A 14903-nucleotide genomic window follows, 5' to 3' on the forward strand; every position below is an offset into this window, starting at 1 on the left:
CTCTAAGAAAGCAGAGAGCGTCCGGCCGACGGGACAGACTGGCACTAAGACCGAGAATCCTACGATGACCCGAAACACGCTTCTCGTGAGGGTCGCTCCATAACGTTCCCTCTGAACGCAATTCAGTGAAACTGTGAACATTAATAAAAACCGGACACAAACTAAATGACAAACAAAAGACAACTTTTCAAGCCAAATATCAGATCCCATTGGTTGAATTACAATGTAGGCGTTAATACTGTTCCCAAAGAGTTGCAACAAAATATAAACGTGTTTATGGTTTAAGGTGAGGTGAAAATAGTTTCCCCTCCTTGCATGTGGACTGGACTTAGTGACTGATTCCCAGAAAATAGAGCGGGGGCAGGCGGCGGGGGCGGGGGGTCTTTACGAAGGAGAGATCTGGAAGACACAACCTTGGCCAAGTAATCAAGGTTTCCAACACCCTTGACAAGCCATGGTGAAAGCAGGCATCTCTTGAGCAAGGTGAAGAAAAAGACCTTCACCTCCGTGATATTCTTCCCAAACACAACCTCAGGTTACCCTTAACTCCAGTCTAAGCATGACAAGAATATCAGACTAACACAAATGGAGGGACATGTTACAGAATACCTGAGACCTACTCCTCAAAACTGTCAAGGTCATGCAAGACAAGGAAAGCTGGAGAAACCGTCACAGCCTAGAGGACACCAAAGGGGCAGAACAACTAAGTACAATGTGGGGTCTTGGGTGGGATCCAAGACCAGGAGAAGGACACTGGTGGAAAAAATGGTGAATTCCAATAAAGACTAGGGTTTACCTAACAGTCATATAGCAAATGTGGTTTGTCAAGTTTTGACATGAATGATGTGAACCGTAGGGAAAACTGGCCAAAGGGGTATATGAGAAATCTCTGTACCATCTTTGCAACTTTTCTCTAAATGTAACATTATTCCAAAATTTTAAAATTAGTTAAAGAAGAACACAATGTAAAGTCATATGTATAGTTACATATTAATGAAGTAAAATGAACAAACCAATAAATAAAGTTGAGGATGGAAATCTACTGAAAACAATTGTACCCAGAGTTAAACAGTGCCTACCATTTAATGTCAAACTCACACAAATTTTTTCTAGTTTTCAGTATTTCCAAAATTTTCTATAACGAACATGAGTTACTTTCATAGTATATATACACTACCAAATGTAAAATAGATAGCTAGTGGGTAGCAGCCACATAGCACAGGGAGATCAGCTCGGTGCTCTGTGACCACCTAGAGGGCTGGGATAGGGAGGGTGGGAGGGAGACGCAAGAGGGAGGGGATATGGGGATATATGTATATGTACAGCTGATTCACTTTGTTATAAAGCAGAAACTAACATAACATTATAAAGCAATTATACTCCAATAAAGATGTTTAAGAAAAACAAAAAAACATAGGCTTGGGGGTTCCCTGGTGGTCCAACAGTTAAGCCGCTGAGCTTCTAATGCAGGGGGCACCAGTTCAATCCCTGGTCAGGGAACTAAGATCCCACGTGCCTTGCGGCACGGCCAAAATATAAAATTAAATAAAACATAGGCTTGTTTACCATATCTAAAAAAAAAGTCCATGTGATATTTTTAAATGGGCAAAGGACTTGTCTAGATATTTCTTTGAAGAAGATATACAAATGGCAAAAAGCACATGAAAAGATGCTCAAGATCTGTAGTCATCAGGAAGATGCAAATCAAAACCAAAATGAGATACTGCTTTACACCCACTGGGATGGCTGGAGGGAGGGAAGGGGGGTGGGGGGGAAAGAAGGAAGGGAGGAAGGGAGGGAAGGAGGGAGGAAGGAAGGAGGGAAGCGGGGAGGGAAGGAGGGAGGAAGGAAGGAGGGAAGAGGGGAGGGAAGGAGGGAGGAAGGAAGGAGGGAAGAGGGGAGGGAAGCAGGGAGGAAGGAAGGAAGGTTAGGTGTTGGCAAGGAAGTGAGAAAAGAATGAAATCCTGTTGCCCTGCTGGTGGGAATGTATAATGGTTGCAGCTGCTTTGGAAAACAGTAGGCAGTTCATCAAAAACTGGAACAGTACTACCATTTGATCCTGCAATGCCACTTCTGGGTAATGCACAAAAGAACTGAAAGCAGAGACTAGAAACCCATATTCACAGCAACAATACTCACAATAGCCAAAAGGTGGAAGCACCTGGAGTAAGTGTCCATGGACAGATGGACGCATAAACACAATGTGTTACATGCACATAGTGGAATACTATTCGGCCTTAAAAAGGAAGGAAATTCTGACACTTGCTACAGTAACATGGATGAACCGTGAAGACATCGTGCTCAGTGAAGTACGCCAGCCACAAAACGCAGCATCCTTCCACTCACAGGCCCACAGGAGTCAAATTCACAGAGACAGAAAATATTGGGCTGGCCAAAAAGGTCGTGCAGGTTTTCCCGTAAATGTCATTTTACAGGAAAACCTCAACGACCTTTTTGGCCAACCCAATAGCACAGCGGTTACCAGCGGCTGCAGAGGGGGTAACAGAGTGAGGGCTAAATGGGTACAGAGCTTCAGTTTTGCAAGAGGGGTCGAGCTCTGGAGGAGGATGGTGATGGCAGCACAGCAACATGAACGCACAGACGCCTACGCTGAAAATGGCAAGCTTTATGTTATGTATATTTCACCACAATGAAACCAATACGTAATTTTCAGTCAAAGGAGGTCACGGTGGGGAAGGGAAGATTTCTGCCTTTTACCAGCTCAGTGATCAGTTAAGCCACAGCTGACCGGCTAGGTTGCTGTGGACAAGTGATCTAACCTCTCCTGGCCTCAGGATCCTCATAAAATGGACCGGAGGGTGCCCAGCTCGCCAGTCTGAGAGCCTTCTTTCCGTAAGCTTTCCCCAATTCCCTAAGTAAGGAGAGTGCTCAGAACGGCGAGTGTTACAAAGTGACTCCTCAGCAAACGCCAGCTGCTGCCATGTTGCCTCTCGAGAGGCTGAAAAGGGAAACATGCTCAGGCCAACAAAAACCCGGGACTGGACACTGCCCGAGCCGGGCCAGCCCACAGTCTGCCTCCCATCCCCAGGCTCTTTCCTTCGTGCTGCAGCTCCTTTGTTTTCTTCCAGGAAACGGGACCACTGTGCGAGACAGGAAAGGAGGGAGACTGGCAGAAGTCAGTTGCCCTTTCACTGGCACCTTGGTCAAGTTCCTTTTGAAAAACTCCCTCTGGGCCTCCCAGAACCACAGGAAAGGTGGGATTTTCCACGTGTTGACAGAGCAGCAGGGCTCTGCCAAGCGGAAGGGAGGTCGGGGAGCGGGAACGGCAAGCAGGGAACAAGGAATCATGGCCAGAGACAGACCTGCTGTCTGCTGAAGGTTCTGGAAAGGACTTCTCTGTAAAGGACTTGCAAGAATCCATTCTGAGCGAGAGAGCTGGAGGGAGGCTCCCACTTCTTGACAACAGAAGTTGGAGAAGCAGACTGTGGAACCAGATCAACAACGCCATACCCCACCATGTGGAGAGAGGGCCCAGGAGGGCTCCCTCTCTCAGCTCTGTGCCAACCTCAGCTGTGATTCACCCCAAAGCCACAGAGAAGGGAAACAGTCATGGGAGGCTCCACCTCCGAGACTGAAAGAGGCCAGTGTGTATAAAATCCCCCAGCGTGGGGACCTCGTTTGATCCACCCTCCGTAACACGGGCCAGGCCCAGGTGTGGGACCACAGAACGCTGGCTGAGAGGAGGAGGGAGGGAAAGGAAGATGGACAGAGACACGGACTGAGCTGCTGGCTGACCTAACAACATCACTAAACTTTTCACCGCTTCCTGGTTACCATCTGCAAAGCATCCCGTGGGGCACGTGTACAAGAGACCACAGACGCTCTGAAATCAACAAGTGATGGATGACACTAGCCTGACACTAGAATGCCTCAGGGATGGAAAGACTTTCAGGAACAAGAGAGTTGAGTTGTAGAGGTTACTTGTTGCCTCGTTGACGTGATGCTGACACATCTTAATGGAGAATGGAAGGAAGGAAAAACATTTAAAAACTTTCAGAGAGGTCTGATGTGAGGCTAAAATGATACAATTGATTGCCAAGAGCTCAGTACCGTGCCTGGCATGCTGGGTGCTCAATAAATGGTGTTTTTTTTTTTATCATTACATTATTAACAAGAACTGGATCATAACCGAAAAAAAATGCAGAGGATGTTCAACCTCGCCCATAAACAAGGAAACGCAAATTTAAGCCAAAATCCACTGCTGCCTTTTACCCACAGATTAATAAAGGTCAAACTCTGGAGACACAGTGAAACAAGTACTTTCTTGCACTGTTGGTAGAAACAGAAATCGCTACCACCTCTCTCAAAAATCTCAGACCCGAGGACGCCTGGCCGCTGGAATTCCTCTTCCGGGAATTTATCCTGCTCATACCCTCATCACCGAAGTTTACAAAAAGGGAGATGTGAAGGCTTTCACAGTATGCTAATAAAGGACCAGGAACAACTTCACGTCCATCAAGAAGGAAATGATTTCTCATCAGTTGGAGAATTACACTGCACCCATCCAAGGACAAACCGCATTGGATACAAAAATGCCTGGCATGGAGCGCTGTGTGTGCCGACAGGGAACCACTCCAAGACGTGCTGTTCAGTGAACCAGTCAAGAACACTGAATTACATGTTATCACATCGCCCCACTCACGTCCACCCAGCCCTTACGACCATCGCTACTGAACTGGGTTTACCTCCTGATGGTCAATCTCCCAGCACAGAGGAAGGGCAGGCACCATGGTGACCCTGTGTCTCCCCGGGACACAGAAGGGGCTCACATGTGAAGGCCTAAAGGATGTGCTGCAAGTGCTCCACAAAAGAGAAGCCACCTCTGCAGGTGGACTGGAATTTTCCACCGCAGTGAGGTCCCGCACGGGTGGAGATTCTGTCACCGTGACCCCCGCCACCTAGCACTGTGTCCGGCACCTTGTAAGTCAAATCTAACTTCATGGGGACCTTTCCACAGCAGAGAACATGCTCCAACCCCCTCAGAATGTTTAAAGAAAGAATGAACATCCGAGTCCAAAACCATCGGGAGAAAACTACAAAAATGTGAGCGAATCTTACCTATTTCTTCTGGTCTGATCCACAGAATAAATCTGCTTTCGCAACCAACTGGGAAGAGAGTTGAGACAAAGAAAGAAAGTTAGAAAACAGCACAAGTCTAAGTGAGTTCTATAGGATGCGACAAAGGAAACTGGAAACGAAAAGGAAGGTTTTCCAACTTTCTAACTCAGGCCACTTGGGAAGAAGCAGTTTCTCCTTGTGGTTGAAATGCCCCAGCTGAGCCAAGAGGCCCCTTTGACAGAGGTTGGCAATCTTTAAACTGACAATTCCCTCTGATGATATTAGTTAATCCCCAAAAAGCTGGTAAGGAAAATGGTGTAAATCAGAGGGCTTTGGTTTGCTGGAGGGACAGTAATTCACACACCAATCCCATCCAAAGGGAGTGGCAGGTGGAAAATCCCCGGACCGCAAGCCTGAGGTCCTTTGATCAGTCAGTTTAATCCCTCTTCCTAAATCCTTTAAGAAACAAGCCTCGGGCCCTCCCCTCAAACCCAACACCAGTACGAGCTTCTGTCTCAGCCCCAGGGCACTCCTCACTCCAGCAGGCCAACACCAAGGCCCAGCACTGAGACAGGCTTTTCTGTGAGATGCTGGAGAGTCCACAGCCACTAATGGGACCCTACTGCATACAGGACACTCAATGAGCCTCCAAGACGCAAAGTTCCCTTTTCCTTTCTTTCACCATATTGGCTAAAGGGAGCAGAATAAATGCCTGAGTGAGCGAACACAGAGATAAACAGGCCAAAACCGTCACCTCTCAATGATGGTGGGGGTGGATGCGCTCATCACTTCCTGGTGCAAGATCTTCAAGCCAGAGAGCCACTTAGTTGCATCTTCTTTAGAGTCGGCTGTAGAGGTGAGGGGACAGAAATGCTCTGTTACTCCCTGGGAAGACAGACCGCTGCTTAGGGACCCCCCCCACACCTTCCCAGCCCCACACAGACCACGGGGCTGGGAGGAGCCTGTGCTGGTTCCTAGGACCTACTTTTTGTCTCAGATGAGGCCATATGCCCATGGTGAGCCTCCTACAGCAGGGGTGACAAGCCGGTGACTTTTTAAGAGTTTTAGCCCTATGCTAACAAACAAGAGGCAGGACCTGGGATAACTTGTACCACAATCCTGAGCAGCCCTAAGCATCTCCCCTGTTTCCCTTCAAGGCCAGAGAGAGGGGTGGAAAGTAGGTGATGCTGATGCCTGTAAGGGAAGCGGCAACAAGTACCAGTTAAGAGCTTGGCGTCATCGCCAAGTCCCAGTGTACCGCTTCAGGGCTGTGTGATGTTCAGTTGGTTACTTAACCTCTCTGTGCCTCATTTCCTAATCAGTAAAGTGGAGATGGCAATGCAAACAACTAGTCCAGTTATTAAACATCTCCAAACTAGGGAGTTTGCTAGTCTAGATAGAGCATGCTGAGGTTTCTGCTCTCACTCTTCCCATGTGGATGAGGAGAAAACTACAGCTCAGAAGAGTGATGGGACCTGTCCCAGAGCCAGTAAATAAGAAGCTGGGATCCAGACATCACCCTGGCATCCTGGGCTCCACGTCTTGCTTGGGCTTTCATGGCCTCCCTACCAAGAAGAGCACCCAGGCTTCAGCCTGCAGGGGGGCTACGTGGACAAAGCTCTGAAGGGACACAGTCACGGGCCCCTCTCTCCTGCCCCATCTCTGCCTCCTGCTACACACCATCAATCAGACGGCCACCCAACACTTCCTACATCCAGCTTGCTAATTTCCCTCCTCCAAGCCCTGGCACATGCAATGTCCTCTCCCTGGACCATCCTCCCTCTTTCATCCCAACTCCTACTGATGCCTTAAAACCCAGTTGAAAAGTCACCTCCCCTGCAAAGCCTTCCAGGGAATGAGGCACTGTGTATTCCTGCAGCCCGCTTATGTTTGGACTACTGCTCTTATCGCAGAGTACTCTTATGTTTGGACTACTGCTCTTATCGCAGAGTACTCTAAGTTCCTGTCCACACGTCTGTCTCCCCAAGTAGACTGTGAGCTCCTTAAAGGCAGCAACTGGGTCTTATTCCTCTTTACAGCCCCAATGACACGTAGTACAACCTGGCACAGGGCATATGCTCAAAAGATGCCTGATGCAAGCATGAATGAGAACTCAAACCAATGAGACCTATCTGACCCTAAATTATATGTCTTTTATAACTGAGTTGTAATAGTTCTTAAATATTCTAGATATGTTTTTAATCAGGCATATGAATTGCAATTTTTTCTCTCTATATTGTGGGTTGTCTTTTCACTTTTTTTTTCTCTCGGCCGTGCTGCATGGCTTACAGAATCTTAGTTTCCCCGCCAGGGATCAAACAGGCCCCCTGCAGTGGAAGCTCGGAGTCCTAACCACTGGACCGCCAGGGAAGTCCCTACCTGACCCTAAATTCAATGTCTCTAACGCTACTCAGCTTTCACGGTTTCCCCCCACTTTGGTCTACTTTTAATGCTACTTATTTTCTCTCTCGTCAGTCATGATTGTACGTCAAGTTCTAAGTCAATACATTCTGGGATTAGACCTGAAGGCAGCTACAGGCTTCTGCCCCTGAGCGAAGTGCCTGTGCTTTTTCACAGCCCTTCTCCTGGCTGCTCAGAGGCCTCTTGGACTTTCTGGTGGACTCATAGGGATGGCCTGAAATCTCACCTCCAGATACATGTGTCTCCGTGTGTGCACGTGTGTGTGTGCATGTATGCGTTTACTGTAAGTGCATGTACGCATGTTTACATGTGTGAGGTGGAAGATTTCAGGATAGTTCCTTCGGATCAGTTAAGCTGAATAAATGGTGCAGGCCAGACTCTGCTGGACGAAAAATGTACCCGCCTTCAGCTTTCTGCATGAGCCAGGTAGGCCCTTAACGTAATCCTTTCCACGTGCCAGTGGAGTCGGCATTATTGGGCTCCCCGTTTCACAGCTGAGTGAACCGCAGCTCAGAGAGGCTGAGTCGCTTACCCAAAGTCACACAGCTAGAAAGGGACAGGGTTAGGATTCAAAATCATGACGCCCTAAACACGGCTGGGCGTTGGGCAGGTGTGAGCATCCTGCTAGTGAACTTCCTAGGAAGGAAACGAAGACCCAGGGAGAGAGAAAAGCACATGTCATGCACCCACCTGCTAAGCTGAGCGTGCTGAGGACGAACTGGGTGCCGTACAAGATGGTGAAGCAGCACTCTTCCTTCTGGCGGACTGCTTTCGCACGCTCAAAATCCTTGGAGTTCTTCCCTGGGCGGATTTCCTTTATTTCCATGATATCCACTGAAGGAAAATTAACATCAGCCAATCAGAAGCTGGAGTTCACTCCATCTGAGGCTGCAGCCATGTGCCTGCACCCCAGACACACAGAGCCTAGCTCTTCACTCCCCAGAGTGAAGACAAGCTGGGCCAGCCCCACAGCCCTGCCCAGCTTGCAGGATTATGTGCAAAAAATGAAATGCTTGTTGTTCTGAGCCACTAAGTACTGGGAGACTTGTTGTACAGCAATAGATGACAGAAAAAGAGGAAACCCATCCTCCCTAGAACCCCTCCTGCCACGTGATGCCAACTCACTCCTAGCCAAAACCTACCTGGCCAGGATGGCACCTGACCCAAGGGTGACCCCTCCCTCCATGGGATGGCCATCTGATCTAAGGGTGACCCCCCCACACACACACAGGGTGGCCATTTGGTCCAAAAATGACCCCCTCCCCTCACAGGATGGCCACCTGATGCAAGGGAGACCCCCCCTTTCCTGTCATAGGATGTCCCGTGAACTAAGGAGTGTCACAGAGTGACAAGTCCATCCATCCTTTCCTCCCTTTCTTCTGTCAAAAAAGCACCTTGTCCTGGGATGAACCCATTTCACGTGCTTGAGGTGAAGATGATCCACATCCCAGCACCTTTCACCACAACAAGCCAAAGGAGGGGCCAAGGGTCCCAGGAATGACCACAATGTCCCACCCTTGGCACGGTGATGGGTTCAGGGATGAGCACACGGCCTAAGCTGCCCCCATCAGCATCCTCCTGGGACTTAAGTGGCCAAAGCTATTCATCAAATTTCTCCTGCTGCTGCTGCCAGGCTGACAAAACGTGGGTCTAGGGGTAGCAGGCCATCTGGCCTGCCATACAGAAAGCAAAGATTCATCCCTGATGCACTGCTGAGCCCCTGGGTCCATTTGGGCTTGAAGCCACTTCTGCGCTGGAGCACGCTACCTATGTGACCCAATAAATTCTCTTTTTTGCTTTGGTTAGTGGGAAATGAGTTTCTGTCACATGTAACCATAAGAATCCTGGGACATACATCTTTGTTCTTACACTGCACAGAGAAACAGGAAAGAGGTATTCCTGGAAATGAGAGAGTAGGGAAGGAGACCTCAGCTTTGACCTGGGATCAAGGAAGCAAATAGACCCAATTGAACAAAGGCATTTTAGGGTCAGAATTGAACTGGCAGGAAAGGTTCACAGCCACTCACACATAACAACAGGAGGAGGAGACAGAGTATTAACTTAGGGGAGGAGGGGATGGAATGAACCAAAGCCTTTTTTTTTTAATTTATTTTTGGCTGCGTTGGGTCTTTGTTGCTGCACACGGCCTTTCTCTAGTTGCGGCAAGCGGGGGCTACTCTTTGTTGCGGTGCACGGGCTTCTCATTGCGGTGGCTTCTCTTGTTGCAGAGCACGGGCTCTAGGCACGTGAGCTCAGTAGTTGTGGCTCACGGGCTCTAGATGCAGGCTCAGTAGTTGTGCCGCACGGGCTTAGTTGCTCCACGGCACGTGGGATCTTCCCAGACTAGGGCTCAAACCCGTGTCCCCTGCATTGGCAGGCGGATTCTTAACCACTGAGCCACCAGGGAAGCCTGAACCAAAGGCTTCTCACTTTCTTACCATGGATCTAGCTAGACTGAAAACAGTTTGGGGGACAAGAATCATGAAGTAAAGTGAAAAGACTTTAAATAAACAGCATTTGTTCTGTACCCTGTGTGTGGTGGTAGTTACACAAGTCTAAACGTGATAAAATTCCTTGAAACTATACACCAAAACAAAAACAAACAAAAGTTGAGTCCACATAAAAAATGGTGAAAACTAATTAAGGTCTGACCACTCAGCCATAAAAAAGAACAAAATAACGCCATTTGCAGCAACATGGATGCAACTAGAGATTATCACACTTAGCAAAGTCAGTCAGAAAGAGAAAGACAAATACCACATGATATCACTTATATGTGGAATCTAAACTATGACACAAATGAAACTATCTATAAAAGAGAAACAGAATCAGGGACATAGAGGATAGACTGGTGGTTGCCAAGGGGGAGGTGGGTGGGAAAGGGTTGGACTGGGAGTTTGGGATTAGCAGATACAAGCTGGTATATGTAGAATGGATAAACAACAAGGTTCTACTGTAGAGCACAGGGAACTATATTCAGTATCCTGTGATAAACCACAAGGGAAAAGAATAGAAAGAGAATGTATACATATGTATAACTGAGTCATTTTGCTGTTCAGCAGTAATTAACACAATACTGTAATTCAACTATTATTTAATAAAAAATAAATTAAAAAAACTAATTAAGGTCTGTAATTTAATAATATTTTACCAGTGTCCATTTCCTGGGCTTGACAACTATGGTTATGAAAGATGTTATCACAGGGGGAAATTGGATGAATGGTACACAGAAACTCTGTGTTATTTTTGTAATGTCATCATGAGTCTAAAATTATTTCAAACTAAAAAGTTTTTTAAAACACTTATCAAGGGACTTCCCTGGTGCAGTGGTTAAGAATCTGCCTGCCAATGCAGGGGACACAGGTTTGAGCCCTGGTCCGGGAAGATCCCACATGCCACCACAGCGACTAAGCCCGTGCGCCACAACTACTGAGCCTGCGCTCTAGAGCCCACAAGCCACAACTACTGAGCCCACGTGCCACAACTACTGAAGCCTGCATGCCTAGAGCCCACGCTCCACAACAAAAGAAGCCACCGTAATGGGAATCCCGCGCACCACAACGAAGAGCAGCCCCTGCTCGCCGCAACTAGAGAAAGCCCGCGCACAGAAATGAAGACCCAACACAGCCCAAAAATAAATTTAAAAAAAATTTTTTAAACCCACTTAATTATGGGTGGTCCTATTATGGGGGTGGGGGTGGGGTCAAGGGGTCCTTCATTCCTCAAAAACTAACAACAAAACACAGAGTCTTTGTGCGCGCTCAGATTCACAACCTTCTGGGGGGTTAAATCAGCACTGCTGATTTACCTGCTTCAGCGGTTATCTGAGAACATCTGAGGTATTAATGTTCGTTCTCAGAAATCAGTTACTTACCCAACCCAGCTGCCTGCCCGTTAGGAGCCCAGTGACCTTAAGCAATACTCTTTTTTTCCTAGCTAGTCTAACAATGATTATCTAACCATTCTCTTTCCCCATAAAATATCTCTAAGAGGGAATTTCTGAATTGGCCAACTGTGAGCTTTTTTCCTTACAGCAAAATTATAATAAAAATTTGATGCGTTCATAACTAAAGAGAAAAATTTCAGATAATGTAACACTGTCTTCAGGCAATCACCAAGTCTTATCAATTCCTTCTAAATCACTCTTGAATCTATCTTCTACCCATTCCCAGGGCCAACACCATAATCCAAGCCACTGTCACCTCTCGCTTGCACTACTGAAGTAGCCAGGAGCTACCCCCATAGTCTTTTCTATGAAATGCAGACATGCTCCAGCCACCCCTGGGCTTCAAGCTTGCCGATGGCATCCCAGTACTATTAGGACTAAGAACCAAGGCCATGTGATGACCCTGCCGACGCCATCTGGATCAACTGTGCATCCTCACCGCTGTGCTCCAGCCACACTGGCCAGCAGCTTGCATTCACTCCCCCACAGGACACCACCGCTGGCTCTGCTGGGGACACTCTTAGCCTAGTTAGTTAGCTCCACGTTCTTCCTCCCAGTTTCAGCTCGATCACCGTCAGACGCACAGAATACCCTCCAACTACTGCTATTACACACACCAAGCCCCTCTTCCCCACAGCACTGAAGAAGCCAAGTGCTTAGTGGTGTGAACCATGGATTCATGGCTCCTTCCCTAGATGGTGCATCTTTCCTCACCACTGTATCTCCACCCCTAGCGGAGCAACTGGTACACAGTGGGGCCCGATAAATAGCTGTTGAAAGAGGAAGCGGACAGAGAGAGATGGAGACACAGACAGGGACAGAACTGGAGATGGGACAGAGGGGGAGGCAGAGGGAGACAGACACACACAGATACGAACACACACAAATGGAAACAACCAGACAGGGTAAAAGAGGGGCAGAAACAACCAGATATGAACAGAAGACAAGCCATCCAGATGAGGGAGGGAGGGAGACACAACCATGCAACGTACAAAGTCAGAGAGAAAGAAACATGGGAAAAGACGGGAAAAGACTAAAATATAAACAGCCACTCTGACGATGCAAGCAGCCCTGACCGTCCCTACACTGCCCTTCACTTCGGTGCAAGCAAGGATCCTTTGGAGGCCAGCCCTGTCCCAGGAAAGGGCCGCAGGCATCCACCCTCGCCAGCCAGGACTGGCTGCCTCCATGATGTCATCCTGTTCACTTCCCCCTTTCCTTTCCCGGGATAAGAACTGGCCTATTCATCGTGCTTCTGATAAGACTATGCTCTCTCCACTGGATTGCCTTTGTCCCATTGTCAGAGATCAGCTGATGATGTGTGTGGGTCTATTTCTGTTCTCTCTATTCTGTTCCATTGATCTAATCGTCTATTATTTCCCCAACACCTCACTGTCTTGATAACTATGGCTTTCTAGTAAGTCTCAGAGTGGGGCAGCAGGCACCTCTGACTTCGTCCTTCTTCAATAGTGTACTGGCAATTCTGGGTGTTTTGCCTCTCCATAGAAACTTCAGGGTCAGATTGTCAATGTCTACAGAATAACTTGCTGGGATATTGATTGGGATCGTGTTGACTCTACACCAAGTTGCAAAGAACTGACATATTGAGTCCTTCTATCCATAAACGCAGAGTATTTATCCAGCATACTTTGTCAGCCAGACACTCTCCTGGATGTACACACTCCTGGCCTCCAAAGGTCTTACAGACACACTAGCTTCATCCATGCGACTAGAAATAAAGGCAATAATAATAATCACGTACTGCTCTTACAGAGCACTTCCTATATGCCAGGCACAGTGCTAATGCTCTGCACATGTCACAGGTCGGTTCCCTGGAAGCCAAGCCTGAGGCAAGGATTCTCTTTTAGGTTTTTATTGGGCGGTGGGGTGGCGGGAGGGTGCTCAAAGGACAAAGGACTGCAGAAACAGATGAGGCAGGAGAATAAAGCTAGGCTGTGGTCCCAGCAGGGGACGGGCTTCAGCGTGGTCACATGAGGCGCTGGAGCATGGATCACACCAGGAAACTGAGTCTCCTGGAAACAGCGAGCCTGTCCTTTTGCTCTCCCATGACTGTCCCCATTATACAGATGAGGAAACAGGCATGCAGAGGTGAAGTACCTCGGCCAGGGTCACCAGCCAGCAAGCGGAAGAGCCAGGATTTGAACCTTTACGTTGCTTCTCACGGTCAGGCAGGCGACGCTGAGAAGCCACGTTAGGACACGCAGCCCTCTTCCCACCGCGCTCCAGTCAGCAAGTCTCACCGTACATGGGCCTCCTGGCTACGTCGGCTCTCATTTAAGTGACTTCTCAACACCGCCTTCCCTCTCCCCCTCCCTGCACGGATCCAGCCCGTCATTTTTACATCTGTGCCATAAAGTTCCTCACCAGCACCATACGCATTCATAGGTTTCTTTGTTTGCTGCCTATCTGCTCTCTCCTCTAAGCCCCAGGGGGACAAGGGTCGTGTCCGCCCTGTTCACAACCGGAGCCTCACACCCAGCTACGTCAGAGCCTGGCTCAGAGCAGAAATTCAGACTGCCGCGGAATACATGATTAGGTTTCCTGGGTGTCTTGGCTTGGCTTCCCCCAGAAGCGGACCCTGAGACAAGGATTTGAGCACATGCAGTTTATCCAGGAGCTGATCCCAGGAAACACCAGCAGAGGAGCAGGGAAGTGAGACAGAGAAGGGAAGGCGCTGACAAGGAGGCTGCTAGGTCATCATCCTGGTACCCCAGGGGCACAGGGAGCTGCATGGGGATCTGGGAGCCCCTTAGAGTTTGCCCCACCAAGAGAGGGAGGGAGCTGGGGTGTTATCCCCCAACCTCCAACTGCTATTGGTTGAGGGCCGCTTTTAGGGGGTCTTAACTCCCCAGGCCTCAGGCAAAGAGCTGCAGCATTCATGGCCAAGTGCCTTTAACGTGCAGCAGTGATTACTATGGCAGCAGGGTTAGGCCTCGGCATCCTCTGCTGGATCAGGTTATCGAACTGGCAGCTTCCGTGCTACCCCCATGGAACTCGGCGATCAGATGTTTGAGGGGTCAAAGCTGCAATGTCTCTCTAGTTCAGGCAGGACAGTGGCAGATGTGGACAAGTCCCAGTTGTTGAGGGAACAGCGTCTCTGGGCTCCCCCAGGAGAGATCCTACATGGAGACGGGACGAGATGTTACTGCCCCTGTACATTCTGTAGCCCCACAGGTATCCTGGATCAGCAGGTGGTTCTGGAATTACAGGTATCAGTGCGCTCCCTCGCTCACTCTCTCTTTTTAATGTAACAGCTTTTTTAAGATATAGTTCACATGCCATACAGGTCATCCACATGAAGTATACAATTCAATGGCTTTTAGTATATTCACAGACTTGGGCAACCACCACCAGCGTCGATGTTAGAACATTTTCATCCCCCCAAAAAGAAACCCATACCCTTCAGCCTCCACATTTCCCACTCAGCCCACACCAG

General features: G+C 48.5%; 1 protein-coding gene across 1 annotated transcript in view; it reads right to left on the reverse strand.

Moving 5' to 3' along the window:
• The window catches only part of PLCG2 (phospholipase C gamma 2), a 148576-nt gene that overhangs the window by 80475 nt on the left and 53198 nt on the right, over nt 1-14903 (reverse strand). The window contains exons 3-5 of the mRNA XM_029242028.1: nt 8191-8334; nt 5834-5927; nt 5080-5127 (exon numbers count right to left, since the gene is read on the reverse strand). Of these exons, the coding sequence (XP_029097861.1) occupies nt 5080-5127; nt 5834-5927; nt 8191-8334 (286 nt within the window). The remainder of the gene's footprint in view (nt 1-5079; nt 5128-5833; nt 5928-8190; nt 8335-14903) is intronic.

Source organism: Monodon monoceros, unplaced genomic scaffold (assembly GCF_005190385.1).
Source record: "Monodon monoceros isolate NGI ecotype Baffin Bay Population unplaced genomic scaffold, NGI_Narwhal_1 Super_Scaffold_10, whole genome shotgun sequence".
In the NCBI taxonomy this organism is placed as follows: Eukaryota; Metazoa; Chordata; class Mammalia; order Artiodactyla; family Monodontidae; genus Monodon; species Monodon monoceros.